The 17,112-nt window shown below is 41.6% G+C and overlaps 1 protein-coding gene across 1 annotated transcript in view; it reads right to left on the reverse strand.

Moving 5' to 3' along the window:
* The window catches only part of CUBN (cubilin), a 184,331-nt gene that overhangs the window by 148,908 nt on the left and 18,311 nt on the right, over window positions 1-17,112 (reverse strand). Inside the window, exons 8-19 of the mRNA XM_075211910.1 lie at window positions 16,837-17,005; window positions 13,640-13,771; window positions 13,456-13,551; window positions 12,588-12,712; window positions 11,302-11,488; window positions 9,558-9,676; window positions 8,673-8,907; window positions 7,263-7,444; window positions 6,425-6,587; window positions 5,578-5,768; window positions 4,821-4,977; window positions 2,373-2,551 (exon numbers count right to left, since the gene is read on the reverse strand). Of these exons, the coding sequence (XP_075068011.1) occupies window positions 2,373-2,551; window positions 4,821-4,977; window positions 5,578-5,768; window positions 6,425-6,587; window positions 7,263-7,444; window positions 8,673-8,907; window positions 9,558-9,676; window positions 11,302-11,488; window positions 12,588-12,712; window positions 13,456-13,551; window positions 13,640-13,771; window positions 16,837-17,005 (1,935 nt within the window). The remainder of the gene's footprint in view (window positions 1-2,372; window positions 2,552-4,820; window positions 4,978-5,577; window positions 5,769-6,424; window positions 6,588-7,262; window positions 7,445-8,672; window positions 8,908-9,557; window positions 9,677-11,301; window positions 11,489-12,587; window positions 12,713-13,455; window positions 13,552-13,639; window positions 13,772-16,836; window positions 17,006-17,112) is intronic.

Below are 17,112 nucleotides of genomic sequence, written 5' to 3' on the forward strand. Positions count from 1 at the left end.
TTGTGGCCCCGGTATCAAGTTGGGTACCGGGGCCACCCCACTACGCAGTCCAGATACTTGTTTGGTGGAATTCTGACACGTGGAGGGTGTATTTATTTTATTGTGGCCCCGGTATCAAGTTGGGTACCGGGGCCACCCCACTACGCAGTCCAGATACTTGTTTGGTGGAATTCTGACACGTGGAGGGTGTATTTATTTTATTGTGGCCCCGGTATCAAGTTGGGTACCGGGGCCACCCCACTACGCAGTCCAGATACTTGTTTGGTGGAATTCTGACACGTGGAGGGTTTTTTAATTATATTGTGGCCTCGGTACCAAATTGTGTACCGGGGCCACCACACTACGCAGTCAAGATAGATAGATGCGTATCATAGATAAAGTACATTCAGTGGTGTGGGGCAAATTGAAAAATATTCAAAATGCACTGACATTATCAAAAACAAGAGGTTGTCACACGCTAAAACTCCAACATGTATATGATGGAGAGGATGGAGGAGCAGCCGTATGTGTAGTGTAATGCAGACCTGTTGAAGGTTTTTTATATATTTTATTGTGGTGCCCAGTGCCCACTCCTCTACGCAGTCCAGGTACATTTATTGGTGCGATTCATAAAAGTTCAGGGTTTTTAATATATTGTGGTGACCCACTCCTCTACGCAGTCCAGGTACATTTATTGGTGCGAATCAAACAAGTTGATGGTTTTCTTATTATATATATTGTGGTGACCCACTCCTCTACGCAGTCCAGGTACATTTATTGGTGCGATTCATAAAAGTTCAGGGTTTTTAAGATATTGTGGTGACCCACTCCTCTACGCAGTCCAGGTACATTTATTGGTGCGATTCATAAAAGTTCAGGGTTTTTAAGATATTGTGGTGACCCACTCCTCTACGCAGTCCAGGTACATTTATTGGTGCGATTCATAAAAGTTCAGGGTTTTTAAGATATTGTGGTGACCCACTCCTCTACGCAGTCCAGGTACAATTATTGGTGCGAATCATAAAAGTTCAGGGTTTTTAATATATATTGTGGTGACCCACTCCTCTACGCAGTCCAGAAAGATACCTTGTTGCAACGTTTTGGACTAATAACTATATTGTGAGGTGTTCACAATACACTGTAAATTAGTGGAAATGCTTGTTATTGAATGTTATTGAGGTTAATAATAGCCTAGGAGTGAAAATAAGCCCAAAAACTTGATTTTTAAACTTTTTATGTTTTTTTCAAAAAAAATCCGAATCCAATACCTTAAATCCGAACCGAGACCTTTCGTCAAGTGTTTTGCGAGACAAATCCGAACCTCAAAAATAACGAAAATCCGGATCCAAAACACAAAACACGAGACCTCAAAAGTCGCCGGTGCACATCCCTATGTAATACAGATACAAATTAATTCACCGCTTTTATATGGCGGCAGATTGGGGGAGGGGGTTTGAGAGGGATCTCTTAAATGATGCTTGTGATTGGTTGGTCCTCCTATTACACTGGCCAGAGCATCACACTGCCTTTACCGGCTTGCCTTCTTCCCATAGTGCATCCATCCCTTCCCTAGGTAAACGACGCACACACACGGCCATACACACGATGTATAAGAAAACGTCATCAGACCAGGCCACCTTTCATTGCTCCATGGTCCAGTTCTGGCACTCATGTGCCCATTGTAGGTGCTTTTGGCGGTGGACATGGGTCCTCTAATTGGTCTGCGGCTAGGCTGCCGCATACACAGCAAACTACGGTGCTCCATGTGTTCTGACACCTTTCTACCATAACTTTTTCAGCAGTTTGCGCTACAGTAGTTCCTCTGTGGGATTGGACCAGACGGGCTAGCCTTCGCTCCCCTCGCGCACCAATGAGACTTGGGCGCCCTTGACCCTGTCGCCAGTTCACTGGTTGTCCTTCCTTGATCCACTTTTGGTAGGTACTAACCACTGCATGTCAGGAACAACCCACAAGACCTGCCGTTTTGGAGATGTTCTGACCCATTCGTCTAGACTTCACAATTTGACCCTTATCAAAGTCGCTCAGATCCTTACACTTGCCTAATTTTCCTGCTTTCAAAACATCAACTTCAAGAACTGACTGTTCACTTACTATCTAATATGTCTCACCCCTTGACAGGTGACATTGTAATGAGATAATCTATGTTATTCACCTCACTGGTGGTTTTAATGTTGTGGCTGACCGGTGTATATTAAGGGTACACTTGAGTTTATGAATGTACGCAACTGTGCACTAAAAGCAGAAGAGGACGCAAAAGGCACAAAATATAAAATATCTGCGCTGCTTTTAGAGATCCCATGTTAAGCTGAGCTGACTGCTTGAGGAATGCAGTGACTGAGTAAGATCTACCTACTGTTCTGCCGTTTCCTCACCTCAACATAATTAGAGCTACACGCTGTACCCGTCAAGAGGTAAAATGAGTCAAAATTAAACTGAACCACTTCTCCTTCTGGCTGAGTAATAGTCCACTCACAGGTCCTCTCCCGATAGTATGCATTGGGATAATGAGGGGTACGAATGACTCCGCGTCCAGATAACATACCCCCACATGCTGTAGAAGAACAGAACATTTAGAGATATACATCAGCTCAACACTTTATAATTCTAAATAATTAAAACTTTTCAATTCCTAAAGAAGATTTTTTAACAACTTTCTAGTATTTATTATTTGAATATAAGGCTTGAAATATAGTTTCACCAGAAAATTCCAGAATAGTAGGTTGATTAATAGCTATGTTTAATAGATTTGGTTATGTCTCTCTGTTCAGTCAGAAATCTTCATTTTGGACATGTCTGACATGGTTTTAATTTATTATCGTCAGATCATCTAATAGGAGATTGAAACAAAACCACATATTGTAGATGTGTTGTGTAAGAGCTTCTCATTGAACCAACAGAAACATATAAACGCTAAATAAATCATTTATAAAGAAGATATAGTAAAGCATGACATTAAAAGTCATCCCTGTGTGTTCAAAACCCCTTCCCATGTCACATGTTTTGCTGTTTGTATAGTCCAAGGAAGTAAATAAGTAAAGTTGTAATATATTCCTAAACTCCGCTAAAAAACAACTCTCCCAGTTCAAGGTAGGATTGAGCTCAGTATTTTACTGGGTGCACCTGTTTTGAATAAGCTGTAAAATGTGTTTAGGTTTAGCTTGTTTAACTACTTATTTATCTGTTATGTAGATGAAACTTCTTCAATGCTCCACTTGATTGTAACCTGTTCCTTAGCCAGGACAACTTTGTAAATGGGTATCATGACCTACCTTGTAAATCATGTCTAAAAATAAACATATCATCATCATCATCATCATCAACACAGCCAGAGACAGTTTTATTGTGACACACTGGGCCAGTAGGCAACCAAAGTGTTCTCACTCATTACTCATGATGATACTAATCCTCCTTACGGCAGTCCTCCCGTGCCACCGCCGGACCCCTACCTACAGCCACCATCATCATCCCCATTTATTAGTATAGCGTCACTAATTCCGCAGCGCTGTACAGAGAACTCACTCACATCAGTCCCTGCCCCATTGGAGCTTACAGTCTAAATTCCCGAACACACACACACACACAGACAGACAGACAGATAGATTGAGAGAGACTAGGGTCAATTTTATAACAGCCAATTAACCTACCAATGTTTTTGGAGTGTGGGAGGAAACCAAAGCACCCGGAGGAAACCCACGCAAACACAGGGAGAACATACAAACTCCACACAGATAAGGCCATGGTCGGGAATTGAACTCATGACCCCAGTGCTGAGAGGCAAAAGTGCTAACCACTGAGCCACCTTGCTGCCACCATTTGCACCACCACCACCAGCTCAGCAGATGTTGCATCTGGCACTGGTGTTGGCAACTGTGTGAATACAACCACAGGCTAGCACTGGCTTGGCTCTCCCTTACCGATCATACTCAGTCCCGTCCTGGTTCCTGACAGTGACTGGCTATGACCAAACTCTCTTATGTGTCTCTCCTGCACAAGTCAGTATAGTGGTGACAGGTTTAACTTATTGTTAATGGAAACCAGCCTCTCTGCTCTCAGTGTATGAGAGAACATAATTGGTCTGCAGTTATCCCGTCCCCTAATCTGGAATTCGGCGTGGTTCCCATGATTTTGGACAAAAGAACATTTGAGGGTATATTTACTAAACTGCGGGTTTGAAAAAGTGGAGATGTTGCCGATAGCAACCAACCAGCTTCTACTTATCATTTATTTAGTACATGCTACAAAATGACAGCAAGAATCTGATAGGTTGCTATAGGCAACATCTCCACTTTTTCAAGCCCACAGTTAAGTAAGTCTAGCCCTTGATCTTCTACAACTTATTGATGTATATATACATTTATCCTACTTATTAGTTTATGTACATGTTATGGAATGTTGATAATTTTGCTCTTTGTTTATTACGTTACTTATTTACACTACACTATATTTAATTTGTGAGCCAAAATGCATCTTTTACAATTTTGACAGTGAAAGTTTTTTCAAGGCTAGATAACCCGGCTTTAAGAAGTAAAGCCATTTTATGGGTGGTATCAATATTCATGAGTTTGCAGTTTATTTTATTCACTTGGAATTACTATAATGACATCATTTTGTGCCTCAGTGATGTCACTGGCTCCTAGTGAATTGATAGGCTGCATTGGAATGAGTGTTTTTTCACTGTGTATAGGTGATGGGAACCCTTCAGGTGCTGATCAAACCTAAATGTGGAGAGAGCATTGCTCAGGTATGGCTTTGGCTGTCCTTTAATGTACAGTAAAGTAACAGTCTTCAGCTGCTTTTAACTGGACTGTTGATATTCTTACCAACTTGATAGAAGGCTCTGAAACTGGATTTTGTAGCTGAAGCATCTGACTTGAACTTTATCCACAGTGTGTTGGAACTTGATGTGATTGGAGCCGGTATTGTGGTGTTGCAGTGCCTGCCAATCAAAGGTGCCGCCTCTGTACCTCCATCTCTAATCTACAGAAGACATCAATGTCATTAATGCCACATTATAAACATATAACAGGCAATAAGCTTTTGTGTTGAGCATATTTATTTTTCTTTCTTTATGTTTTCTGATTTTACTAAATGAGGTTGCAGATCATCACGTCTCCTGTCTGAGCTCGGGCATGCGTAGAAAAGAGGACTGTGCTCAGGGGAGGGCTGACAAATTTTAGCCCGGGGGGCCAAGACTTGACTCAGCAGCCTATTAGCAACATTTTAAAAGAAAAAAATGGAGGTGGCCCAGTGACCCGGCCCAAGGTAGCCCAATATGGGACCCCCGGCCCCCCCAGCCCAGCCTGGTCCTAACTGTGCTCAGCTCTATTCAAAGCAGAGCAGTAGCCTCAGGGGTGATGTAGGGGGGCTTGGGGTGTCCCCATGGGGTCCTCGGAGGGGGTGCACTGTCAGTGTCGTGACCCCCTCTATTACGGGCCACGTAGCAGTCGGACCCCATGCACACACGGTAGTTCCGCCACTGGAATTCTGGCTGCCAGTAAAGAATGTTTTTTTAGAATGTTACTATTTTAAATGTGTGGTTATTTTTATTTTACCACAGAACTGGTATTGACACATTACCTCAATAAGACTGAGGGAACAGCCAGTGGCACTTTGTAAATCCATGTGAGTAAATCTTAGGTTGATCTGTTCATTGGGTGCTTGTGTAACAATATAGATACATTGCTTGTTGCCGGTGTAAGCATTAGGCCATGAGGGGGACAGGATGAAGCCTTCAGTATCTGTGAAGTTCCCTCCACACGAAGGTCCAGCTGAAACATAGGAAAAGATACAGAGCACATTGAATATCTTACTATAGGCAGGAATATGTACACTAAGTAAACGTGTTATTATCTCTTTACCCCGAAACAATCATTTCCAAAGTCACATTTGCAATTGAAGTTAGGGCCAGTTAGGAAAATCTGTGCAAAGGGAAAAGGTAGTGTTACCCATGGCAACCAATCATATTCTAATGGGGATATACTATAAAAGTGGCAGTATGAACATTTTGGGTTAAATACATCACAAGGTGGTTACTTACCCCGCTGAGTGTTGGCAGTTTGCCGTCATTTTTATTAAACTGTCACTTTTATAGATTACACATAATTTGTTTGCTATCCACATATTTGTTTTCTGACTTTCTGAATCACCTTACACAAAAATGTATGAAATTATCCTGTCTGAAGAAAACAGACAATGACTACAAAAACATATTTTTCCCTAAGAAAGCACAGAAAGAAATGACCATGTTAAACATTTTTGACAGTATATGCAGGATGTCTGATAGGTTGCAGTACAGTTTGCTAGTGCAACTAATTTTCAATGTAGTCATTGTAGGACAGAGGAGTGGTGGTAGTGCCAGGCAAGGGAGGGCTGACAAATTTTATCCTGGGGGGGCAAGACTCAACTCAGCAGTACTCATACTCACAGGATGATGTTATATAGGTGATCTGAAATCCTCTGTCTGTTAGGGTACTATCAGAATGAAAATGAACCCAGGCATATGGGCCAGATGTCTGGAGAGGAGCGGGGGATTGGGTGCTGCAGTACTTGCCGAGGACGGGGTCTTGGGACAGAAGCCCATCTCGAATCTAATGTGAAGAAAACATGTTATATTGTAACATAAAATGAACGTATGTGGACTTGTATTTACAGAAGGGCATGGACAAGCTGGTGCCTACTGTGTTAATGACTTTATAGCATCTTTCATTAATTACATTGTCATTACTATTTAATTAATTCATATGTTTTCTTGTTTCCGTTACCTATCTAGCTCTCCCTGCCATCCCTCTACCCATCTCACAGTACAGGAGGGTTTACAATTACACGTAAGCTATCTCCCTCACCACAGAAAGCAGAATGGTGAGATTTAAATAAATGTTACAAGACAGTTAATACATATTAGCTTGAACTACATTCCCAACCGCATAGTTAAAGCATCTAAAAAATCAGATCCTCTACAAAGTTTTGGGGCGTTTAAAGGAAAGCACCCTGGTGGTAGGACCAAACTGTTTTCATTATTGAATGTTTGAGTTCAAAACACGTGGAATTAAACATGGTGCGTTTCAAAATGTGTTTGTGATTATGTAATACTGAATTCTAAGGTGAATAATGATCCAGTCTGACAGCTGACAACATGAAGTGAAGCTGACAGATGACACTTACAATGTATATATTTGTATACACTTACAATGTATATGAATAACACATATAATTCTAAATCTAAATTAAACAACATATAAACAACATCTTGCTAAGTTCTGTACCTCCAGGTAATCATTTTCACAGGTGAAATGTGTTTCCAGACTTAATGTTCCAAAGGCAAAGGTGATGTAATGATTCGGGTCAGTGGAGATAGTCCAGTAACAGTCTCGATTAGTAGGATAGTTACCAGGATAACCAGGGGAGAAAATTGATCCGTGGGGATCTGATAGTTGACCCCCACACACTAAAAAGAAAATGAAACTTAGTTTAGATGACCGTTCTACTTGAACAAGTGAATGACTCTGCAGCGTGTAGTCACCTAACAAAGGTACAGGAGCAATCATGTGGCTGTAGCATTAAACAATACAAAATGGAGATAGTCATTTAGTGGTGGCAGGGTAGACCTAGGGTATCAGTTATACACACATTTCTGACAATCTGTCTAACAAAATAACAAGTGTTGTTTAACTTTGTTAGGTACTTAATTAAATGTAATAAAAATTGAGGCAATAAGGGGCAGATTTACTAGGACAAAAGCATCAGCCAAAGAGTTTTTTCTACCCCATATATATCTATGGTGGTTATCTGTGATGATAATTCTGCAGGGAAGGGGTTTACTTATTAATTATTAATATTTTATTGATATAATTATCATTTATTTATATAGCACCACCATATTACGCAGCGATGTACAGAGAATATTTAATCATTCACATCAGTCATATATATACTGTGACAAAAGCACTGGACAAGTGGTGAATGGCAGAGGTATACATCCCAGGCTCTCTGTCTTGTATGCTCTAGAAACTCAGAGAGATTGTCTTGTATGGGAAGAAGCCTCCCAATAAGTGTATTCAGCTTTAGGAAAAACTGGCGAGGGTCCCTGGGGTGTAAATGGAAAGAGGAGGGTGTGCTCCATTTACAAGGCCAGCTCAGGTCTCCCTTTGTGTCAGTCTGACAGCAGATTGGTTAATGGGTGCACCTGTGAGAGGCGTTTTAAAAAGCTGCTAGGCAATTTCCTCTGTCTCTGCTCTGCTTGGGATGCCAGTAAGTGGCCGGCTAGTAGACAGGGAACTAATGTTTAGCCAGATGTAGGTAGTGGGAGATTTTGTGATACTTTTGCTGGATATGATTGCTGTACCATTGCTGAAACGGTTTAGCCATCCTGACAACTGCTAGTAAACAGTGAAATTGATCAGCAAACCTGTGTGAGATTCCAGTGAATGCCATACTTTATTACAATAAAATATATATATATATATATATATATATATATATATATATATATATATATATATATATAAAATGTGTTTGAGCAGCTCTTTTCAGTTAGTGAACATATGTTTTTGGTTTAAAGACCAATCCAAAACAGTGTTACAAATAAATTTCACACGTTACATTGTGGGAATTATCGTATAAATTAGGTCCTGTCAGACATATATATTTCGAATGTAAATAAATTGGATTAGCACCTGGGTCACGAGACTCCCATGTGATCCGAAATCCCCCAGCTCTGAACATGTGATCTGAGCTGAACCAGATATATAAGGCATTGTGAGAGCTGAACAATTCTTCTGGAACCTGGGTACCACAAAACTTCCCCAACATGAAGCTTGCCATTGATTCCCCATCATGAATTTGAAGGAAATCAAAGTTGCACCTGGAACTTGCCTCCAAACTGAAATACGGAAATTTGATCCGCAGAATCTATCAAAAAGAAACAGAATACAATTAATTCATGAAATAGATTGAACACCTTAGGAGCGATTTTACTGTTATCCTTCTACACCCACTATACTAGAGGTAGACTCTCCAGCTGTTTCTAGAATTCAAAATGCCTTATCAACCTCTGGAGGATGCTGGACCTCTACAAAGGATGGAGAGCCATAGTTTGGCTAATTGTCAGTCTGTTAGAATGACATGTCTATATGAGTGATCTCAGAGTGCCTTAGATCATGGAAATATGGAACTACAGAATCTATTGTATGCATGTGTCAGGTTAAGGTTCCGAGCTGTGGGTGTGATGTTGTCATTGGATGGACTTGAACAGGAGATTGTCCAATGAACAAAATGACAGCAAGTGCTCTTCTGGTTTTCCATTTTTTTATGACTAAATATCAAAGCACTGGGTGGTTCCCCTGCTCCCATCTTCCAATCAGATCGACTCATATATCATCTCTGACAAGATTCTTAATAAATCGTCTACAAGGAGCAATATGTTGTTACAACACCTATCCCTGTGGCACACAGGCTGAGTGGAAGCCATTGCTCAAATTATATATGATACCTCAAATTACCCTGCATTTTCTGAAACATCTGCATCTGTTCAATTATAAATATTTTTTATTAGTCCTTACCTTGTTCGGTTCAGTTTCTATAACCCAGGAGCAGCTCATCAGGTCACCATACGATTCATTGCCTGGATTGTTGGGGTAACTCAATGTCCCATTTAAACCGCTCAAAACGCCTCCACAAGCTGGACAAAATAAAAATATTTAACGGTATTACTTTCAATAACATCACGTACCACAATAAGCCACCTAAACCCAAAAAAACTGTATTAGAAAGCCTCTCACAAAGTAGTCTTATTCCAATGTGATCTATAGCAGTAATACTGATTACAACTTCAGAACATAGAACAAGGCTCATGTACAAAAGAGCAAATTATTTTGTGTGACATCACACCCCTATTTTCCGGCTAGTGCTCTTTTTTCTACACATAAGCCTGTATGTACTGACCAAGATGGTGGTAACAACAAGGTGAGAAAGTATGGAGGTGGTGGTCTGTGACGGTGGAGCACTCTCCCTTAAATGGGAGGTTCTTCGTTAGTAACACTCCCCCTTGGAGAGTTATGGGGCACTGCCTTTACGGCGGGTCCTAGCGCCTGAGCCAAATAAGTGAGAGTGGCTAGAAGTGTCCAAGTACTTTTTTGGTTGCCACAATTTTGGTGTTGGAACGGCCGGTTTCTGATTGTTGGTTTTTTTATTTGCCACAACTTTAATTTATTTTTAATAAAATTTTGTGACCTTTCTTCGCCAAACAAATGTCTTTGTTTATTAGGTAAGATAGCTCTGGATAAGGGCATTTAGATAGCAGTTAATGTTTAATCAAACACTAGGCAACCTATGCTCTTGGCAGACACATAGGCTCATTTGCACAAATAAAGTGGTAGCATAGGTCTGTATATTAAGGGGACAATAAAACTTTCCTGTGCTTAACTGGCCTAGCACAGGGAATGTATATACTAGACATAGATGTATGTTATCCCTCTGAGCAAATGTAAGATATTGTATCTGTCCAGGGCCGTCTTTCCCATAGGGCACAATGGGCAGGTGCCCGGGGGCCCTGCAGCCCAGGGGGGCCCGTCGGAGGAAGCCCAAAAAAAAAAAACCTGAAAAAAGAAAAGAAGACAATACTTACCTTGCGGTCAGATGGCGATCCGGCTCCCTCCCTGGTCTCCTCCTCCGTCACACTCACAGTGCATGTCAGGCGTGACGTCATCACGCCCGCCCGACATCCATTGCGGAGCGCGACGGAGGAGGAGACCAGGGAGGGAGCCGGATCGCCATCTGACCGCAAGGTAAGTATTGTCTTTTTTTCTTTTTTCAGGTTTTTTTTTTTTTGGGCTTCCTCCGACGGGCCCCCCTGGGCTGCAGGGCCCATATATATATAATCATATTTTTTTTTTTTGTATATATAGGGGCCCCGGTGCACTGCTCTGCCCGGGGGCCCAAGATGTTCTTAAGAGGGCCCTGTATCTGTCACCCACAATGACACCAGAACCTACCCCAATGAAGTTACACATATCCCTTGTAACTATAATTTGAGGAGGAGGTGATAGCTGGGGCACAATTATTTGTCATTTTGTATATTTTAGGCACGGTGCTTCAAATTATGGGGGAAAAAACCTTATCCAGAAAACTCAATGTCCCAAGCATTTCAGGCAATAGATCCCACACCTGTATGTCAACCTGGATTTACCTGCTTTATAATGAACAGTAAGTGTTAAATTATACCATATATATATATATATATATATATATATATATATATATATATATAATTTTATTTTTCCTGGTCACAGTAAAACAGCTGCATACCTTGTGTTTGAGTTTCGCAATGGAATCCAGTCCATCCACTGGTGCAGTTACACGTGTAACTATTAATCCTGTCCATGCAGCTTCCACCATTCTGACACGGATTGCTGGAACACTCATTAATGTTATCTGTACAATTGGAGCCAGTCCATCCTGAATTACACTCACATATATAACTGGATACGCCGGGCTGGACATGCGAGAATAAAATGAATGGATCAGGATCAATTATATGCTGCTCAAGAATGGTCTGGCAGAAGAGCCAAGAGGATACGAAAGAAGTGGGTTTTATTTTTGAGTAGAACCTTGGAATAAAGAACATTCCGTATGTTGTGCCGAGGTGGAATATTTTGGTGTAACTAATTTGGGCACAGAACTTTGTAATTATGCCCTCCCCCACTTTTCACCTTGTCCTCACCATGCTGTGCCACCCAAGACTATGTCAACAATGGAACAATATAAAATTTGTAAAAGTACTATAGCAGTGTCACTGCGCAGACACTGACAATCCCCCAAATATTTCCTCTGAAGCCGATCATACATTCTCATTACAATTATCATATTTTGCCTCCAGTAGACTTTATTGAAACATAACACCAGCTATTTTAGTTTTCAAAACACATTTAAGATATATAACACAGGTGTATTAATTGTTTTCCTTGTTTTATTCAAATTTACTATCATTATAGACATATTGTATATTAATCTTTGTAATATCTTCATTTTAGATACATTTTTAAAACATGTATGGGATTCCTATATATTGTGTCGAAATGTATTATAGGAGACAAATGTATAATAAGGAATCTGTAATATTTGACCTTATTGTGCATTATTAAAACATTTCAAACAATGTAATTAATTAAGGGGTGATCCACAAGTGCTAACATGACATGATCATATGAAGGGCAAGTGTCCTCTGTTCAAATATGAATTTATCGTAGTGTGAAAAACCAATCTGATATAGCAGTGACACATCTATAAGGTTTCTGGTCCATCATAAAATGGGTGTTATAGTGTACCCATGACCTCAAAACTGAAGGGGCAGCCATATTGTGGTTGGAAGAAAAAATAAAGCTTATCCATACTCTGCTAATACTTAGTGAATTGAGTATATGGGGATATTCTAAATTCAGTGAAGAGAAGAACATAAACAAAATTCTAACTATATTAGCCAATAGCAGTTTTAAAGATGGGTGATCATACTATTCAATGATAGATGATGAATATGACCCAGTTATGTACATGAATATCCATATTGATGTGGAATATTGGGTGTAATAACTCACCTTGCATACTCCATTCACACAAGGATTGTGTTTCTGGCAGATGTCACTGACAGATAGACAGCCGCTCGCCCCGTATCCATTCCCAGCATATCCAGGTGGACAGACACAGATTGGCAGAAGACCCTCTGAGAGAAGATACGAATCCACATAAACCAATTTATCATGTATATGTATCTGGATTTAACATGTCAACTTTAATACTTTACAGATTTGGATTTTCATCATTGGAGGCTCGATGCCTCCATGTAGTATTAGCTGGGAAGGGTGAGGTCAGGATGGTCCCACCGCACATGAGGTTCTCACCTTTCTTCATGGGAAGAACAATCTTGGCTAATACTGATCCCCAAAATGCCTCTCCCCACCTCCGCCAAGGCTCTGATCGTAGGGTGCTCTGCTATTATTGATGCAGAAGGAGCACAGAGTGACAGGAGTCTCCTACTTTCTGCAATAACTGTAGACCGGTGATGGACAGTATAAGAGGAGTATGAAGAGGTAGAGCAATTGTTCATCCTCTCCAAGCCCTACACCTTTCACCACGTCAGTCCCCGTGCTCGCTCCCCTAATTAGTGACTGTTAAACAGAGCAGTGTGGGACAGCAATGCACAATTGCCGAGTCGGGTAGCAGAAGGGGGTGGAATACCCCTGGCCAAACATAAATATACACAAAACATCCCTAGATGCACTGACCAGGAACAGAGCTGCCTCTAAGGCTTTGCCACTCCTGTACATTGTTACATCTGATCCTGGATACAAATAAACTTATTTAATACAATTATGGGGTGCTGGTATGTTCCTTAGGTAAATTAAAACATTTTGTAAACTTTGCATTAAAAACATAAGAATGTTTTAGATTATTTTGTAACATTACCTTCACTTGGAGCACATGAAGCCAGAGGATGACACCCTCCATTACTCACTGAGCAGGCATCTAGCTGCCGGCACGTCCATCCATCTCCTTCATAACCTGGTAGTGTTATAGTTAGATATATTCAGTGCTATATAGTATGTGACTAAGACAATCACAGTATTATGTTCAGGACACAATGAATTACCTGGCGGACAGGGGCCACAGTGATAGGAGCCCATAGTGTTCATGCATTTTACCAGTGGGGCCACAGAACAGCCACCATTGTCCGTCTCACACTCGTCAATATCTTGACAGCTGTATCCATTTCCCAGCCAACCTTTAAAGAGCCACAGTGGGTGAATATCAACGTATAAGGAGTAAACTTTATCATTACAACATTTACAACAGGTGGTTTAAATGACCACAGGACTTGGGTGGTTCCTGCTGATCACCCACTGGAACATTCAACATTTACAATGAACTATCATGTTTTATTAGGACACACAGGATGCTCCTCACACAAAGTGCTTTTAAATACACAGCAAGCCTCACACTCCCCAGTTTTTGCTGTAAACAAAAATATCACTGGAGTAAATCTCCACCACTCCAAGATCCCCTTAACTTTTGTCAAAATAATTTGTATACCATAGAACGGAGAAGCTTCTGCACCAAACACCCTCACTTTAAAACTCTACTGAATATTTCTCAGTATGCATTCATTTAAGTATTGATGACTGTATGTATATATATATATATATATATATATATATATATATATATATATATATATATATACACATACATATACACCGTATTTCCCCATGCATAAGGCGCTCCCATGTATAAGACACACCTTACTTTTGGCCCCGAAATGTGAAATAAAAAATATTATGGTAGCTGTCAAAAAAGGCAGGGAGAGTGTAATGGCTGGCTGCTCTGATTGTGATCAGAGCAGCCGGGTAGCACACTCTTCCTGCAATCACTGCCATTGTGCCTCTGTCTCCCTCCTCCTGGATCCCCGCTGCCACTCTCTGCCTGTCCCCGCCTGCTGGATCCCCACTGCCACTCTCTGCCTGTCCCCGCCTGCTGGATCCCCGCTGCCACTCTGCCTGTCCCCGCCTGCTGGATCCCCGCTGCCACTCTCTGCCTGTCCCCACCTGCTGGATCCCCGCTGCCACTCTCTGCCTGTCCCCACCTGCTGGATCCCCGCTGCCACTCTCTGCCTGTCCCCACCTGCTGGATCCCGGCTGCCACTCTCTGCCTGTCCCCACCTGCTGGATCCCGGCTGCCACTCTCTGCCTGTCCCCGCCTGCTAGATCCCCGCTGCCACTCTGCCTGTCCCCGTCTGCTGGATCCCTACTGCCACTCTCTGCCTGTCCTCCGACTGCTGGATCCCCGCTGACACTATCTGCCTGTCCCCGCCTGCTGGATCCCCGCTGACACTCTCTGCCTGTCCCTGCCTGCTGGATCCCCGCTTACACTCTCTGCCTGTCCCCACCTGCTGGATCCCCGCTGCCACTCTGCCTGTCCCCGTCTGCTGGATCCCTGCTGCCACTCTCTGCCTGTCCCCGCCTGCTGGATCCCCGCTGCCACTCTCTGCCTGTCCTCCGACTGCTGGATTCCTGCTGACACTCTCTGCCTGTCCCCGCCTGCTGGATCCCCGCTTACACTCTCTGCCTGTCCCCGCCTGCTGGATCCCCGCTGACACTCTCTGCCTGTTCCCCTCCTCTTGGATCCGCCCTCGCTGCCACCGTAACACTGCCCCGCTCCCCCTCGATCCCCCCCGCTGCCCCTGTAACGCTGCCCCCCCCTGCATCCCCGCTACCCCTGTATAAGACGCACCCAGGTTTTAGACCCAAAATTTTTGGGAAACAGGTGCGTCTTATACATGGAGAAATACGGTATATGTAAATATTACATACAGTAAACCAAACAGGTAGTATAGAAAATGTATTTAAAAACATTGTAAACTTCTAAAGTTTCTTTGTATTCTGTGGTTTTCATAAACAATGTAAATCTGTGCTTTAGAAAGTATGGTATTTTTAGATCATTTCCCCTTTTACTTTCAGTGCTTACTCTTTGCAATTATTCCTTTGTCTATGTGTTGCCACCTGTTAACGGATAAAATATTTTTTTTTGTTCTAGTATTATATCATTGCTTATAAATAGCTTATGAATAAATTATACATAATTTTTGTTGACTCCTATCTAGTAAAATTCCTATTTATTAAGTCTGTGTGTATTATTTTTACTGTTATCAAAGTAAATCTTTTGTCTCACTACAGCTTTATTAGTTAAAGTGTATTTTCACCATTCCCTGGCAATAAAACTGGACGTCAGCCAGGCAGCGGTTAGCTGTGCATAGGGAAGTGAATGAGGGAAGTAGGGCAAGTAATTATATAGACAAAGATAGATAGTAAGTGGAAAGTGGGAAATATACCCCAATTTAAAGATGAGCAGAATTCTCTATATTGTTCAGCGTAATATTTGGCTCATTCAGTATTTGAGAGCAAAATTTGCCCCAAGTGTTTCCATTATTGTACCCCAACCACAACATAGAGCAGAACGAATTGACATCAGCGTCAGATCTATTTATAGACTATGTATACGGCATTTGCAAATATTGACATTTTGCACAATGGTGCATCAAAAATAGGAACTATATCGATAAATATTTTTATAAGAATAGTTTTTCACTATATCGTGTCAATTGCATACAAGTCTGTTCCAATGTGTGGTTAACAACTTGCACTCTGAATTATACAGCTATTTATACAAGTGTAGGCAGGAAGTAACAATGATCAGTTAGCTGACTGTAAATGATTATTTCTACAAGCAGATGATACGTATAAAAGTACCAGGGCCAGATATATAACCAAACTGACTCAAGGCATTAAAAAGCTGAGACTCCCAATAACCAGTGGGATTAAAAATCTGATCACTCATTTAAAGACATCTCCAACATTAAATATAAGAAAAATAGAGCATTATAATTGACTACAAGCATATTATGTTAACCAGATAATAACTTGTTACTTGGGGGTCAGTGGATAATAATGGGTATATCCGAAGTATTTTCAGTGTTCACAGTTTAAAGCATACTTGCCTACTCTCCCGGAATTCCCGGGAGGCTCCCGAATTTCGGGGAGTCCTCCCGAACTCTCGGAAAAGTAGGCAAAGCTGCCGCATTCGCCGAAAATTGAATGGATGGGACAGGGCTTAATCGCATCATTAAGACCCCCCACACACACTTTTCAATGTCGTGAATTTCGGCATTTTACAGTGGGGGCGGGGCTATGGTGACGCGATGATGTCACCACGCCCCCTCCTACACCTTGTCACATGACTTCTTCTCCGGGTCTCTTAAAAGTTAGCATGTATGGTTTAGAGACCAGCAAATACCTGCTGGGCAAGGTCCACAGGTGAAGGATCCAAAGGTGTTAAAACACTGAACTGGAGGATTCTGGGAGCAAGGAGGATTAGGCAGCCCACATTCGTCAATATCCGCATTACATGCCAGGGTTACATCGGGTGACATCCATCCCGCATCACAGACACAGCTGTACCTGGGCTGCCAATACACACCACAGTGTTTAAGGAACACAAATAATATAAATATTAACACATGTAATATATATTCACGTTGTATACCTGGAATTATATTTGTAATAGACATTA

This window comes from Mixophyes fleayi, chromosome 5 (assembly GCF_038048845.1).
Source record: "Mixophyes fleayi isolate aMixFle1 chromosome 5, aMixFle1.hap1, whole genome shotgun sequence".
Taxonomy (NCBI): domain Eukaryota; kingdom Metazoa; phylum Chordata; class Amphibia; order Anura; family Limnodynastidae; genus Mixophyes; species Mixophyes fleayi.